The sequence below is a fragment of the Felis catus genome, chromosome B2 (assembly GCF_018350175.1).
Source record: "Felis catus isolate Fca126 chromosome B2, F.catus_Fca126_mat1.0, whole genome shotgun sequence".
Classification (NCBI taxonomy): Eukaryota; Metazoa; Chordata; class Mammalia; order Carnivora; family Felidae; genus Felis; species Felis catus.
In genome coordinates, this window is record NC_058372.1 from 94,203,876 (window position 1) to 94,220,251 (window position 16,376).

Consider the following 16,376-nt stretch of genomic DNA (forward strand, 5'->3'; position numbering starts at 1 on the left):
CAGTTCATGGGATCTAGCCCCTTGTTGGGCTCTGCGCTTGCAGCACTGAGCCTTCTTGGGATTCTGTCTCTCCCTCTCTCCCTGTCCCTCCATCACACACATGGATGTGCACGTATGGATGTGCACGTATGCACGCACTCTGTCTCTCTCTCTCTCTCTCTCTCCCTCTCTCAAAATAAATAAATAAGCATTAAAAAATGTCTCAAGGCCATTAAATTCAAGAGAAGCTTGAAGAACTATTACAGTTTGGGAAAGCTAAGGAAACATGGACAACTAAATGCAATATGGTATCACCAACTGGATGCTAAAATAGAAAAAGGACATTGTTGAGAACGCTTGCCAAATTCTAATAAAGTCTGTAACGTAGTTAACAGCATTACACCAATGTTAATTCCTTAGTTTTGACAACAGTTCTATGGCTGTTCAAGATATGAACATTATGGGACACTGACTGAAGGGTGCATGGAAATTCTGTGCTATTTATGCATTTTTTTCTCTAAGTCTAAAATTACTTAGAAATAAGAAGGTGTAAAAAAAAAGGGGGGGGGGACTGTTATTCATTAAAAGAGTCTTAAGAGATGATCAGCCAAATGTAATATGTGGACTTTGGATACTGATCCAAACAAACCAACTGTAAGAGAATGTTTCTGAGAGAAGAAAACTCAATATGGACTGGGTATTTGATGATAACAGAAATTATTGCCAACTGTGTTGGCTCTAAGAATAAGGGGCGCCTGGGGGGCGCAGTCGGTTAAGCGTCCGACTTCAGCCAGGTCACGATCTCCCGGTCCGTGAGTTCGAGCCCCGCATCAGGCTCTGGGCTGATGGCTCAGAGCCTGGAGCCTGTTTCCGATTCTGTGTCTCCCTCTCTCTCTGCCCCGCCCCCGTTCATGCTCTGTCTCTCTCTGTCCCCCCAAAAATAAATAAACGTTGAAAAAAAATTTTTTTAAATAAAAAAAAAGAATAATATTGTGATTATGTTTGAAAAAAGCAGTTTACATATTTAGAAATATATACTGAAGAAATATATAACTGAGAAGGAAAAAAGTTACCATTTCTTCACATCTTTGCTCATTATTTCACTATTTGTAAGTATATCCATGAAAAGCAATTTAGTTCTAGTCAGGACTATTCACAAATTCAGCATGCAGATGCAACATTTTCACTACAAAAAAATAATAACAAAAAATCCTAATTGTAACAGCCCACATGTTTTAAACCATAATCTTTTGGGGTTTTTTAATTTTTTTTAATATTTTTTAATTGTTTTTAATGTTTATTCATTTTTGAGAGAGAGCAAGCGAGCGAGTTGGGGAGGGGCAGAAAGAGAGGGAGACACAGAGTCTGAACCAGGCTCCAGGCTGATCAGCACAGAGCCCAACGCAGAACTCTAAGTCACAGACTGTAAGATCATGACCTGAGCCAAAGTCAAATAACTGACTAAGCCACCCAGGCACCCCTTAATGTTTATTATTTTTGAGAGAAAGACAGAGTGCAAGCTGGGGAGGGACAGAAAGGGAGACACAGAATCCAAAGCAGGCTCCAGGATCCCAGCTGTCAGCACAGAGCCCAACACAGGGCTCGACCTCATAAACCCTGAGATCATGACCTGAGTCAAAGTCGAAACTCAACCAACTGAGCCACCCAGGAGGAGCCCCTAAAACATAATCTTAAAGGCACTGTTCTAAACACTTTATATACATCATCTCTTTTAACCTCACAACCATCTTATGAAGGAAGTACTATTATTACCCCCATTTTGCAAATGAAAAAACTGAGCACTACATTAAGTAACAAGCTGTGTGATGGTGTCAGTAAGGGGCTCAGTTCAAACTCAAAGCTGGCTGAGTCCACAGCCCATACAGTAAAAACCTTACAGTGCACCCAGTATACTACATACAGTAAACAAAAGGCCTACATACTTATTCTTCTATGCACAATACACTCTAATTTATTCTCTTCTATTTCAATTTTTTTGTTAATGCTGACTGCAATAAATTATTCTCATTAACTATCAGTGAGTCACCACCTGGAGCTGAAAAACACTGCACTAAGCCTCCCTTGACATGGCAACATTCTTTCTCTCTCATGATACACGCCCTAATAAACATCTGAACTTCCAAACGATGACAATTTCATTAAGTCCCTCCATAATAAAGAAAGTCACAAAAAGGAAATACCCTTATTTTGAATTTAAATTTTTAAGTCAAGTTAGTACATAATTTTAAGTGACCATGAATGAGTATCATAAGGTTCACATGGGTTTTACTTAGAGGGTATTTATTTAGGTAAAATTCAGATGAAGATCTTACTTTTTAAGTCACATATAACCTTATAAAAATTCAGTTCACATACACTAAAAGTATGAGGAAATAAATATAACCACAACTATGATGCTAGAAGGAGACTATCCAGGAAATAGTATACTACGAAAGAACAGAACAGGGGCGCCTGGATGGCTCAATCAGTTGAGCATCTGACTCTTGGTATCGGCTCAGGTCCTGATGTCAAGGTCATGGGATTGAGCCTGCTCGGGATTCTCTCACTCCCTCTCTCTCCACAGCTCACTCACTCTCTCAAAAATAAATAAGTAAACATTACAAAAAAAGGAAAGAACAAAATTTGTTGTCACATGCTTCCTTCTCCACACTCATGAAGACACATTAAGAATTAAGCATATAATTGAAGTTTTCAGAGTGATAAGAAGAGTTTAATCTCAGTTTATCAGATATGGTGACCATTTTGATCAATTGATAAAGCTCCAGAACTCTACAACTAAAAGGAAATCCTTTAAGAACAGGGAGCTCAGGTTCATTATATTATTTACAATTCTCTATAAAACCATCAAATGGGAGTGATTTTTTAAAAAGTGATAATCACGGGGCGCCTCGGTGGCTCAGCTGGTTAACAGCCAGACTTCAGTGCTCTCTTCAGCAGCACAGATACTAAAAAGAGCCAGACTTCAGCTCAGGTCATGATCTCATGGTTCGTGGGTTCCAGCCCCATGTCAGGCTCTGTGCTGACAGCTCAGAGCCTGGAGCCTGCTTCAGAGTCTGTGTCTCCCCCTCTCTCTGCCCCTCCCCGCTCACATTCTGTCTCTCTCTCTCTCTCTCAAAAATAAACATTAAAAAATATTTTAAAAAATAAAAAATAAAAACTATGATAATCACCCTAATCATCATTCAAATATATGCTAATATGGGTTCAAGTTCTATTATTTTACTAAACAAATTCACTGTAAATTCAGTAGTTTAGGACTGTTTTTTCCACATAAACAAACAACATAAACCAATTTTTTAACGTCCACTGAGAATCCACATCCCTAAAGTAATTTCTTTCTCTACACTTCCTCTCTCACAAGAATATTCCAATGTTAGCCCTGCCCAGGATGATTGAACAACCTGCACTCCGTTACTTAGTGGTATTACTTAGTGGTGATACTCAGGTTTTCATCATCCCAAGGAAACATAAATGTGTTCTACCAGAATCCAGTTTCAGTAAATCAAATACGCAGTTTAATCCTATGCAACAAAGTTAATTTTAGAGTAAAAGGAGATTAAAAACTTTCCAACCTTAATACTGTGTTCCAATTAGACGTTTATTGATCACTGAATTCTAACATGGCAAAATAAGTACAGTATCTGATTATTTTCTAAATTTAGAGAGATCTCAGGACTTAATCCTGCAGCTTTTAAAATGCAAGCACAACAAGCTGGATTTTTGTAACCAGAATGCAATACATACGCGCACGCACACACACACACACACACACACGCGCGCGCGTGCGCGTGCACACACACATATATTACATACTTGAAAAAGCCAAGCTCAGAAAATTCAAAAAGATACATCAGAATTTAGGGACAAAGACAAACTAAAGAAAAAAAAATGAAGAAATTATTACAATGAAACAGAAACAAATGTAAGCAAGATGCCACTTTTGCCTTGCAACATGAGAGAAATGTTTTAGTTTTACTTACTACTCTAGTTTCCAAGGACTCTAGACCATTGGTGAAACCTTCTATGGGAGGGTGATAACTCAGAGCTTTAAAAATGTCGATGTAATTAGGTCTATAATTTTTCTCCCACTTATTAATCTTAAGGAAATATTTAGAGGAAGGCTAAGACTTTAAAACTACAAAGTTGCTCCTCATAAAATCTATTATCAAAACAAAAATGAGTCAATATTTGTTCCATGTATCCTATGAAATGCTGCAAAATCATTAGGCATATTTAAAGACATAAAAAATGTGATATTTTCTAAAAGCAAAAGACTATATGCAGTAGGTTCTTAATTTGATAAAGAGAAAAAAACACTAAGAAAAGGAAATAAAATACTAACACTTTATTACTAAATGGTAGAATAACAGATTTTTAAAATTATTCTTCTTGAAATTTTCTACAATGAAAATACATTACTTTTCGGAGCAGGATACACTATCAAAGTCTTCTAAATCATATTTGTGTAAAATATAGTGGAATTTAAACTAAGCAACACAAGTGCCTGGTTAATTCAACTGTACGTGCTGTGTTCTTCATCAGCCTACGCCCATAATTTGTGGAAAATGAGTGAGGACAGCACCTAAGAAATGGACTCAAAGTAGACGCTGGAAAGAAAACACAGAATGTAGAAGTTCAAGCTAGAAGTCTAGTTACTGACATCATTCATTATTTTCAGTCAACTACTTCATGCTAGCAGAATATCAAATAGAAAACCATTTTTCAGAAAGTCACACAAATCATCCCTATTCTTAATCCTAAATAGAGACTGGGGGGGGGGGGAATTTTTCGTGAAAATTACCCCTCAAGTCCTCAGTGCCACATTTATTTGTTTGATGACTCTCTCCCAAGGTCCCCTTCCATAACCTACAAGTCACCTCTCCGGCAGCAATTCAAAAAAAGTTTTGAAAAATGAAAGACACGGGGCACCTAGGTGGCTCAGTTGGTTAAGCGTCCGACTTGGGCTCAGGTCATGATCTCACGGTTCGTGGGTTCGAGCCCCACATCTGGCTCTGTGCAGACACACTCGGTGTCTGGAGCCTGCTTCTGATTCTGTGTCTTTCTCTCTCCCTGTCCTCCCCTGCTTACGCTCTGTCTCTCTCGAAAATAAAATAAAATAAAACATTTTAAAAAATGTTAAAAAAAAACAAGAAAAGGAATTCTATCTTAAAAAAAAAGAAAGAAAAGAAAAAAGAAAAATGAAAGACACACTAATACAACGCATTAAAAAAAATTACCAGCCATAACCTCCTAACCCTTCTCTCGCTGGGGCATACAGAACCGAAAGCCTATGAGATGCAGCACTGCCATCTCCTGCTGCCACTAAACGGTGGGAATTCATGAGGCTGCGAACAACAGTTTTCTCACCTCCTTTATTGCTAGTGCTTTACCCATTCTGAAACCCTGGCACAACGAACTAAAATCCCGGAACTACAAGGGTCATGCCTCATTCCTCTCTGGGGAAGGTCCTCGCCTCACTCTTAAATCTGATGAATAAATGAAAAAGGCAGGCAGGCACGCGTATTTTTAAAGTATACACATATACATACCTACATACACAAACAGAACTTTAAGAGTACAAGCGTGGTATCTGACACCCTTTTATCTGTTTACCATCAAAATACAACAGTGCTCTACATTTCCGAAAAGAAAAGAAAGGCTACTTAATTCCCGCTCTGCAACTTAAAGCAAATAATACTGTTTTGATGCATCTGTCTACCCCCAACTAGCAGCGACTGTAAAACGCCCCACAACTGTAATGTTTTCTGGATCCGGGTCTCCGCCATCCGACTGAAATTTCTGCCCCTTTGCTAAAACCTTAAATCGACAGTCGGGAGAGACTTCGGTCGTGCCTCTTCCAGCACCACGGCCCCGCCGAGCCCAGACCTCCCGCAAACTCCCATCTGCCAGGGCGGGAGCCGCGGGCGAGGGGCGGCCGCGGGTTCCAGCCGGGCCCCTCCCAGCTAAGGAAAGTAACTGTGGGCGTTTTCTCGGCTTCGGGTCAGTTTCTTCACCCGACCTAGCCGCGCCCCAGCCCCGCCCTCCGGCCCCCTACGGCCGCCCCGACACGCCGAGCCCCCTGGCCCGCTCACCGTCGGGCAGCTCGACGGTGCGCGCGCGGCGCAGCGAACGCGTCAGGCGGTTGAGCTGCTCCATCGCTCTCTCCATCCTCGGCGCGCCCTCCGCGCACACCCCGCCGCGCCGGCGGCCTCCGCGCCCAGCGCCCTACATCCCGCCCCGGCCCGTTCGGCGGGAGGAGCCACCGGCTCGCCCCGGCTGACGCCCGGGGCTGCACGGGCCGCTCGGGGCCGCGTCCCCCGTCCCGGGACCGGAGACTGCCGGACCGATCACTGACGGGGCAGCCGCGGCCGCCGATCGCGCCCTTCCTGCCACCGCCGCCGCTTCCCTCCCGGATTCGCACGGCCTTCTGGGAACTGTAGTTCCGAGCCGGCCGACCCGCGCGCCTGAGGCGGAGCCACGCTGGGCGCGCCCGTGGCTCTGCGCCGAGGCCACGCCGACGCTGGGGTAGAGTGGTGAGTGCGGGAAGCCTGGCCAACACCGGGCTTACCGCCAAGTTCCTGGAGAGACTTGCTGGGTGGCCCCACGCCCTCTCTTGCCCTCCAGAGTTGTACAGGAGCAGCTTCTTTCAATTCTGTCACTCCCCTATATGGCAGATTGGGGTTCTGCGCGGTTCTTAAATCCTTCCTCGCCTTCCTCCTAGTTTGGGTACATTTGTTTTCCAGATACATGAACTGTTCAAATAGTGTATGTTCACAAGTCAAATTTAAAGAAGAACGAAGTCAAACAAATGCAAAGCAGGATACACCTTTTCTCTCAACTATTTGTCTCCCCATTGGGACAACTTCGTGAGGGCAAATCACGAACCTATCTTGCATCTTGTACTCCCGTACTTGCCACGGCACCTGACACAACGATGAAACTTTAAGAAGATACAGATGATGACATCCTGAAAGAAAACTTTGGTTTCTTTAGTACACTGCTGAAGTTGAAGGTGACAATAGATACCAGTGGGGAACCCAGACTTTGACTTTATGGCTTGCAAAAAATTTGACAATACCAACAAAGTGTGGAAGAAATGAATTATGAGGAAATCAGTGGGGGGGAATCATTTTTGTCAGCTCTGCACTGAAGTTGAGCACAAGCCAAGGTAAAAACAGAAATTTGAGCAGCTGAAACATGGAAGAATGCGATCCAGGTAAATACGAGCCTGGCTAACACCACTGACAATGAAAAAGTTAAGGGAGGAATTTTCTTTTCTCGGACGCTGGAGTAATAAAGAAGCAAAGAGCTTAGACTTTCTCAGTTTCTCCTTCCTCAAGAAGCAAAGCTGTCCCTGCAATGAATGGGCACATAGGTGTTAATGTTACATGTTGCCTGAGCTAGAGAAAGAGTCTCACCTGCCCATCCAGGATATGCAGGGGCAGATGGTGGCCAGCATGGTGTTCTCTGCCAATGCCCCCCTAAATTAGTTCTAAACTGCAGCTGTTGGTCACTTTTGCCAGCAGTGCAACAGGCTCAGGGCAGACCTCCTAACTAGCTGGTTCAGATGAGACCTAAACCAGTCTAACAACAAGATTGGGAGGTCAAAGCTTCAAAGGAATACCAAATGCTACAGCCCAGTCTGGTCCATGCCCAACCCTTTGCAATCTGGTTTCCACTGGAAATGCTTCAGCCTTTCTTGGCCTCCCCACTCCATTCAGAAGATCAAGACCACTATTGTACAGAAGCTAACACCTCAGTCCCTGTTATCACCATCACTCCCTAAGCTGTTAGTCCCATTTAAATTACTTCCAATGTCCTGTGGGCACCAAGCCCAGAGTCTGGGTACACTGGCAGGAGCCCCCAATAACCTCCATAGTGGGCATTGCTCCCCATGCTGGTCACTATTCACCACAGGAGCAGAAGACGCTGGAAAAATGCTGCTATAGATTGTCAGGTCTAAATTCTGCAACATGAGGCAGTCTCTCAAATAGCTCTGCTCCATGATGTATGAAACTACAGTACTATGATAGGCTTATCACCGCCTATCCAATACAACTTTCTACAATGATAGAAATGTTCTATAATCTGCACTGTCTAAAATAGTAGTCACTGACCAAGTGGAGGTACTGAGTGCATGAAATGTGGCTAGTACAAGTGAATTTTAAATATGTATTTAAATGTAACTAATTAAATGGGGTGCCTGGGTGACTCAGTTAAGCGTCAGACTTAGGCTCAGGTCATGATCTCACAGTTGGTGGGTTCTGGCTAGCATCAGGCTTTGTGCTGACAGCTCAGAGCCTGGAGCCTGCTTCAGATTCTGTGTCTCCCTCTGCCTCTGCCCCTCCCCTGCTTATGCTCTCTCTCTCTCAAAAATAAATGAATAAACATTTAAAAACACACACACACATAAGGGGTGCCTGGGTGGCTCAGTCTGTTAAGGATCTGACCTCGGCTCAGGTCATGATCTTGAGGTCCCTGAGTTTGAGCCCCGTGTCGGGCTCTGTGCTGACAGCTCAGAGCCTGGAACCTGCTTTGGATTCTCTGTGTGTGTGTCTCTCTCTGTGTCCCTCCCCTGCTCATGCTCTGTCTCTCTCCCTCTCAAAAATGAACATTAAAAAAAATTTTTTTAAACACACAATACATATAATTAATTAAATTAATAGTTTAATTAAATTAATAGTTTCTATTAAATAGCCATACATGCCTAGTGGCTACAATGTTGAACAGGGCAGTTTATCACACCAAGGATAACAAAAAACACCAAATAGCTTTTCATAGGTTATTAGCTGAAAAACTGAGGATGTTCTCACTTGTCCTGTGGAAGTCAACACCAAGAATATCAAATGGAAAAATTTTAAAGGTCATTTTGTATCATAAGTTCCGTTATTAAAGAATAGAGGTTTTTACTTATAAGAATCCAGATTTTTCTGTGGCCCATTTTAACTTTTGGAAGAAGAAAACAATCAATTTGACAAAAAGCAGGAAGAGAACAGGGGAGGAAAAAGCAAAGAATAAAGAACAGTCACTATAAAAACAAAACACAAAAATCAGATCCATGGCCACAGTCACAGAAAATATAAACAGACAAAACCTAATGGTTAAAAAACAGAAGTCTTGATTGTATGAAAAGGTAAAACAAAACAGCTATTTGCTATTTCTAAAAGGCCACCATTTGCAGGAGACCGCCATTTCCAGGAGGAAATGGGAAAAAAGATACCCAATAAATTTTTAAAAGCTGTTGTTATGTTTTAGTCCAGGTTATCCAGAGACACAGGACCAATAGGATATGTGTACATATGTAGAAGGAGATCTATAAAGTGTTGGCACATGTGATTATGGAGCGTGTCCAGCTCAAAATCTCAGTGTGGGCAGGGAGGCTGGACACTCAGTAGAGAGGATGGTGCAAATCAAGTGTGAAGGCAGTCTGCCAAAGAATTCTCTCTTGCCAGTCCTTTCCTTCTATTCAGACCTACAAGAGATTGGATGAAGTCCACTCACGTTATAAAGGACAATCTGCTTTAGTCAGAGTTCACTGATTTAAATTTTAACTCATCCAAAAAGATCTTCCAAATGGACACATAAAATTAACTGTCACAAACACTATTAACATTAGCAAAATAACCTTTAGAGCAAAAAACATTATTAGAGTCAAAGAGACTACCAAGAAGTTTATAATAGTCCTGAATCTACACCTGACAACAGAGACTAAAAATAAATCTACACTTGACAGAATAACAAAAATAAGTTCCACCACCAACGGTAGATTTTTAATACCCTTTTCTCTGAAACTGATAGAGCTAGAAGAAAAAGATAGGTAAGGAGATACAAGATTCAGAAAATTGAAACACAATCCTTATCAAGGGCATGTGTGAAACATTCACTCTCCTAACATAGAGGGGATACACATTCGTTTAAAGTACATAAGTTACAGGGCGCCTGGGTGGCTCGGTAAGCGTCCAACCCTTGGTTTCATCTGAGTTCATGATCTCATGGGTTTGTGAGTTTGAGCCCTGCGGGGGGCGCTGCGCTGACATGTTATATTTACAAAAACACAAAGGGCACTAGTGCTTGTCTTCAAAACAGCCTCAATCAGGAGGCAACTAAGGAGACCATGAGAGAAGCCAGGCTAGGGTAGTGTGCAAACTGCAAGGAATGAAGTGTACAGAGGCAGCTATCAAAGGAAAACAAAGCAGGCTGCAAGTCAAGGAAGGCAAGGGACAGAGTAGCCAGAAAAAGGAACTCTGGAGACGAGCCACAAGAAACAGCCACGGGTCTCATTAAGCCACACTCTCTCATTCAGTACACAATCAACAGAATTTTTAAATTAAAGTTCAGGATCCTATACTTGCCCTGTTGAATTTCAGCTTTGAATACTGAGGCCCCTATTGTATCTGCAAAGATCTTTTTGGATCCTGCATCTACTAATCAGGTGTTTAGTATCCTTCTGTGATGTGTATCATGTACAATGTTGACAAACATCTCTCTACAGAGATTTAAGTCAGGTAACAGTGCTGAAATAAGAGGGGAACAAAGGAAAAAAAAATATTACAATTGCCACTTAAAACTTTTCCTACATTATCTTTAATTCATTAATGGGCTTTTTTGGAGAGAATGTTTCATAGTCATTTATGAGTATATCTAATTATCCATCTATTGAAAGCCATGTAAAATGGTTGTGCACCTTTTAGCCCTATGCAGAGGCCCGTGTGGTAAGGAACTGAGGCCAGCCTCTGACCACTGGGGAATTGAATCCTGCCGATAACCACCTGAGTGAGCTCAGAAGCAGAAGCTTCTCTGGTCGAGCTTTCAGATGACCCCAGCCCTGGCTGACATTTTGAAGCTTTGTGAGAGACTGAAGCAGAGGACTCATCTAAGCTGCACCCTGACTCCTGACCTACAGATATCAAGATAAGAAATGTTGTTTTAAGCCATTTAAAAAAAAAAGTTATTTTAATCAATTCATTTCACCTCTGGGAATGTAGCCCAAAGAAATAATCTGAAATAAAGACAAAGATTAATAAGTAAATATACTCATTTATTCATTCAGAAGTATGTGTTGAGTACGTCCTGTGATCTAAGCACTATGCCATATATCTTAAATAATATTTTTCAAATAATTACACTCATGGATATATAAGTACAAATAGAGATAGATGCTCTGAAAGAAAGGAAAACCATTCTGTGGTAGGGTGAGGACATCTAGAAAGGATTTCCCAAGAAACAGACTTTTAAGCTAAGAATCAAAAGATGGATAAGACAGGGGCGCCTGGCTGGCTTAGTAGGTTGAGCATCCAACTCTTGATTTTTGGCTCAGGTCATGATCTCACAGTTTCCGGGATCAAGCCCAGGATCAGAGCCTGCTTGGGGTTTTCTCTGTCTCTTTCTTTGCCCCTCCCTTGTTCATGCACGCGTGCCCTCGCTCTCTCTCTCTCAAGATAAAATAAACTTTTTTAAAAAGAGCACAATTTTTAAAAAAAGACGAATACGAGGTATCTATGCATAGGAGAAAGGCTGGTGAGGAACATTCTGGATGGAGAGAAAGGTATTTGCAAAGATCCTCTGATGCATGAAATGTTTAAGAAACCTAAAGAAAGTTATCTTTCAGTTATGTCGCTAAAAGCTATGTAATAAAAGGGAGTACACTGAGATGAAACAAGAGAGGAAGAAGTTCACACAGGGCTTTGAAAGCCATGGTAGGGCCTTAACTGTAATGGCAGTGGAAAGGCATTAGAGAATTTTAAGCTGGTGGGAGTAATGTGATCAGAATGGTCTTCAGAAGGAAAAGTCTCTCCACCTAAAGTATGAAGAATGGATTAGATTCATGGTAGAGGAGATAAGAAGAGCTAGTTAGGAGTACTAGTTAGTTTAAGTGAGAGGTAATTGTCTTTTGGGCTAGCACGATGAGTCTGTAAGTAGAGAGTACAGGATGGATTGAGAAATATTTTGCTGATAAAATCAATAAGAACTGACGATCAATCGAGATGGGAAATGAGAAAGAGAAAAGTGGCTCATGCAATTGCATGTACGATAGTACCCTTCCCTGGAACAGAATAAATACACTGGAATAGAACCAAGTTTAGAGGAGGAGATCATGTCGTGAAGAGTTTGAAATGCCTTTGAGGTAGTACAGTGGGGTATCAGGTACATACATAGCCATTCTGGGGTAGATAAATATTTGGAGATATCACTGTACAGATGGTGTTTGAAAACTAAGTTAAGAGCATAAAGTAGAAAAGTAGACTTAACTTTTCTGAGATTGATCCCTGCAGGTTGACTTCCTGGAGGGGAAGCTGTCTTCCTGAAAGCTCAGTGGAAAGTGGGTAGATAAATCTGAGTGGTAAAGGTAGTCTATTCCAATAGAATATTGAGGTGTTGGATCAGGGTGTGGAAGGAGCAAAGGGTAATACAGAGGTAGGTGAAGTGGGATGGGGGGTTGACAGAAAGTTTTCTGTTTCCAAGTAATCAGATGATTGAGGATGTTTTAAATGCTCTGGTTGAGATTAATTGAATATTCCAGAGAAAAAGGCAAGTGTTAGTGCATTCAGGCTGCTATAACAAAATCCCAGAGAGTGGGTTATTTAAACAACAGACATTTATTTCTCACAGTTCTGGAGATAGGATAATCAATATCAGGGTGCCAGCATGGCCTGGTTCTGGTGACACCCTTCTCTAGGTTGCAGACTGCTGTTTTCTTGTACCCTCACATGGCAGAAAAAGCTAGAGAGCTCTCTGAAGTCTTTTCATAAGGGCACTAATCCCATTTTTGAGGCATCATCCTTATGACTTAATCGTGTCCCAAAGACCCCACTTCCTAATGCCATCACTTCAGGGGATAGAAATTCAACATATGAATTTTGGAGGGACACAAACATTTGGTTCATAATAAGGAATAATCAGTGATGTAAGATCTAAAGCACAGGAAGCTTTGTAAATATATTAAATAAGTAAGCAAATAAATAAATGAGAACTGCTTCAACAATAAGAAAATCATTCAATAAATCGTGGTATGTTTACACAATGCAATGTTTTGCGGCCATTAAAAATGGTGAGTATGAAGGGCACCTGGGTGGCTCAGTCGGTTGAGCATCCAACTTCTGCTCAGGTCATGATCTCACGGTTCGTGAGTTCGAGCCCCAAATTAAGCTCACTGCAGTCAGGGCAGAGCCCAGTTTAGATCTTCTGTCCCCCTCTCTCTCTCTCTCTGCCCCTTCCCTGCTTGTGCTCTCTCTCAAAAATAAATAAATCTTTAAAAAAAAATGGTGCGTATGAGAAAAGGGTAGCATTGATCCCAAGTTAAGGTGGGAGGGGGGCTATGGGATGGAAGTCTAAGTGACAAGGGCCAGAGATCACAGGGAGACTTATCACTGTATATATACCCTTGTAAATCTTTTTAATTTTGACCTCTATGAATTCTTTTTTTTTTTAAGTTTATTTATTTATTTTGAGAGAGAAAGAGATAGCACAGCGGAGGGGCAGAGGGAGAGGGAGAGAGAATCCAAAGCAGGCTCCATGCTCAGTGCTGAGCCTGACTTGGGGATCCATCTCACAACTATGAGATCATGACCTGAGCTGAAGTCAAGAGTTACATGATTAACTGACTGACCCACCCAGGTGCCCCATGACAATTCTTAAAACAAGAATAAAAATCTCATTTAAAAAAATGTTTTATTTATTTACTTTGAGAAACAGAGAGAGCAGGAAGGAAGAGAGAGAATCCCAAGCAGGTTCCGTGCTGTCTGCACAGAGACCGGTGCAGGGCTCACTCATGAATTAGATCATGAACTGAGCTGAAACCAAGAATTGGATGCTTAACCGACTAAGCCACCCAGGTGCCCCTATGAATTCATTTCTTATTCAACACTGTGAAAATAAATTCTTATTCAACACTGTGAAAATAAACAAGTGAATAATTTAAAACAATAAGAAACAACGATACATACAAAAAGTATTAATAGAGTGGGCACTGTGGTTGCCCCGAAAGCTTTCAGTCTCCCCATTCTTTTATGACAATCCTTATTTAACTTCTTTTCCAAAGTAGAGGATTTTTTAATTTTTATTAAGGAATATAATTTTACAAAAAAAATAAGGAAAATAGCAAAATAAAACCTAATATACTCATCATCCAACCAATCTTGTTTTGTCAATGTTCTCATTTTTACTCCCCTACCTTCACTCTGGATTACGTTTTTTTCCCCCTCTATGGGATTTTTGTTGGTGGGTGGGGGTGGACCTGGGTATCATCAAGTCCTGGGCACAGGAGCAGGGGTATGGGAAATTTTGGAGCACCCTCCTAGGGCACAGCCACAGAGGAGAGGGGCAGGCGGCTCTCATTGTATTCAGGAGAAGGTAATTTTGAGCCTCTCCTTCCCTTTGTTGAAAGTCTTGGAAAACCAGTTCTGGGTCTTTGCAGGAATGTCGCTCTGCTTGATGCTCTCAATGGCTGCCCAGGGCCTTGTTCTTCAGAGCTTTACCAAACTCCTTCAGCTTATCCAGGATGAGCTCCAAAGTGCTGGAGATTTGTGGGGCTGCCTGGGCCAGGGCTAGGCCTTCCAAAACCAAAGACAGAACCACCACCCAAACCGGGAGTGACAGGATGAGACTCATGGCTGGGCTGGAGGGGCACACTGGATCAGCCACAGGACAGCATGGGGTCACACTGGATTACTTTAATGTACATTTCAGACATCCTAGCATTTTATCTGTAAACATTTCTCATGTATCTTTAAAAGATAAGGGCTCCAAAGAATAATTATACTACTATTATTATATATAAAATATTTGCCAAAATACATTGATACTGTCAAATATCCAGACAATGTTCAAATTTTCTCAATTGTCTTAGACCTACCTTTTTAACTGAAGTTTAGTTGACATACAATGTTATATTAGTTTCAGGTGCACAACATAGTGATCTGATAATTCTACACATTACCCAATGCTTGCCACTGATAAGTACAGTTACCATCTGTCACCATACAAATTTATTACAATATTATTGACTATATTCCCTATGCCGTACTTTTCATCCCTGTGACTGATTTTATAACTGGAAATTTGTAAATCTTAATCCCTTTCTCCTATTTTATCCACCCCCCACGCTCCCCTCCACTCTGGCAACCACCAGTTAGTTCTTTGTAGTTATGAGTGTGCTTTCATTTTACTTGTTTGTTCATTTGTTTTGTTTTGTTTTCTAGATTCCATATATAAGTGAAATCATATGGTATTTGTTTTTTTCTGTCTGACTTATTTCACTTAGCATAAAACTCTCTGGGTCCATGTTGTCATGAATGGCAAGACTTCACTCATTTTTATGGCTGAGTGATATTCCATTGTATATAGATAGATAGATATCTTAGATATTTTTAACAATTGGTTTATTTGAATCAGCATCCAAATAATTCTCACATATCATATTTTGTTGATATGGCTCAAAAGTCTCTTTCATTCTATAGGATCCTCTTCTTCTTTTTCTTTTTCCTGAACACTTATTTATAATTTATAATTTCATTCAGGTGTCCATACTTCTGCACAGCCATGTGCTGACTCCATCCCTGAGTCAAGGGGCATGTGGCTCAGGTGTAATCTCATCCCAGGCCACTACTGATAGTCAGTAGTTCATAATTCAGACCAATGAAAAATAAGCTACCGAGAATTGTCAGGAAACTTCTTCATTTTTCTAAGGAAGCCTCCAGAATTCAAGCACTCGTGCATGCTCTCTCCACACCCCAGCCCCCTTCTCTTTCTCTATTATCATATTTATGGCAAAATATTCCTCCTAAGATCAGGAATAAGGCAAGAATGTTTGTTTTCATCACTTCTTTTCATTATACTAGAATCCTAATCAGTGAAAACAGTATTGGAGTAATTTGATACTCATTTGGAGAAAAAAAAGAAACCCAATCTCTATGTCACATCATAGACAATGATGTGACACATCAATCTGGGGAGGATCATAAATCTGCACACAAGAGCTAAAACCAAGAAGCTTCTGCAAGAAAATACAGGAGACTATTTTCATGACCTTGGAGAAGGCAAAAACTTCTTATATAGGACATATAGAACATTGAAAGCAAAAAAGCATAAAAACAAATATTCGATGCTAGTCTTCAATATTAAAAACTTAAGCTCATCAAAAGATACCATTATGAAAATGAAATTTTCCATGGGAAAGAGTACTTACAAAGCATATATCTCATAAAGAATTTCTTTCTTTCTTTTTTTTTTTTAAGTAAGCTCTGTGCCCAATGTAGGCCTCAAATTCACAATTCCAAGATCCCCAAGATGTCAAGATCTCACTCCACCCCACATAAAGAATTTCTATATGGAAAAACTCCTACCATTTAAAATACAACCCAGGGGGATGCCTGGCTGGC

The 16,376-nt window shown here is 41.1% G+C and overlaps 2 protein-coding genes across 7 annotated transcripts in view; both read right to left on the reverse strand.

The window, feature by feature from the left end:
• The window catches only part of HACE1 (HECT domain and ankyrin repeat containing E3 ubiquitin protein ligase 1), a 121,523-nt gene extending 115,219 nt beyond the window's left edge, over positions 1–6,304 (reverse strand). For all 6 annotated transcript variants that reach the window (XM_023254202.2, XM_023254200.2, XM_023254199.2 and 3 more), the window contains exon 1: positions 6,093–6,304. In XM_023254202.2, coding sequence (XP_023109970.1) covers positions 6,093–6,168 — 76 coding nt within the window. In that variant the 5' untranslated portion in view covers positions 6,169–6,304. The remainder of the gene's footprint in view (positions 1–6,092) is intronic.
• A 7,925-nt stretch (positions 6,305–14,229) lies between these two features.
• LOC101095660 (apolipoprotein C-I-like) lies at positions 14,230–14,630 on the reverse strand. Its single transcript, XM_011282536.3, is given in 2 exon segments — positions 14,230–14,447; positions 14,449–14,630. Coding segments are annotated over 2 exon segments (267 nt in total). The 5' UTR covers positions 14,608–14,630; the 3' UTR covers positions 14,230–14,339.
• Between the last annotated feature and the right edge of the window lie 1,746 nt (positions 14,631–16,376).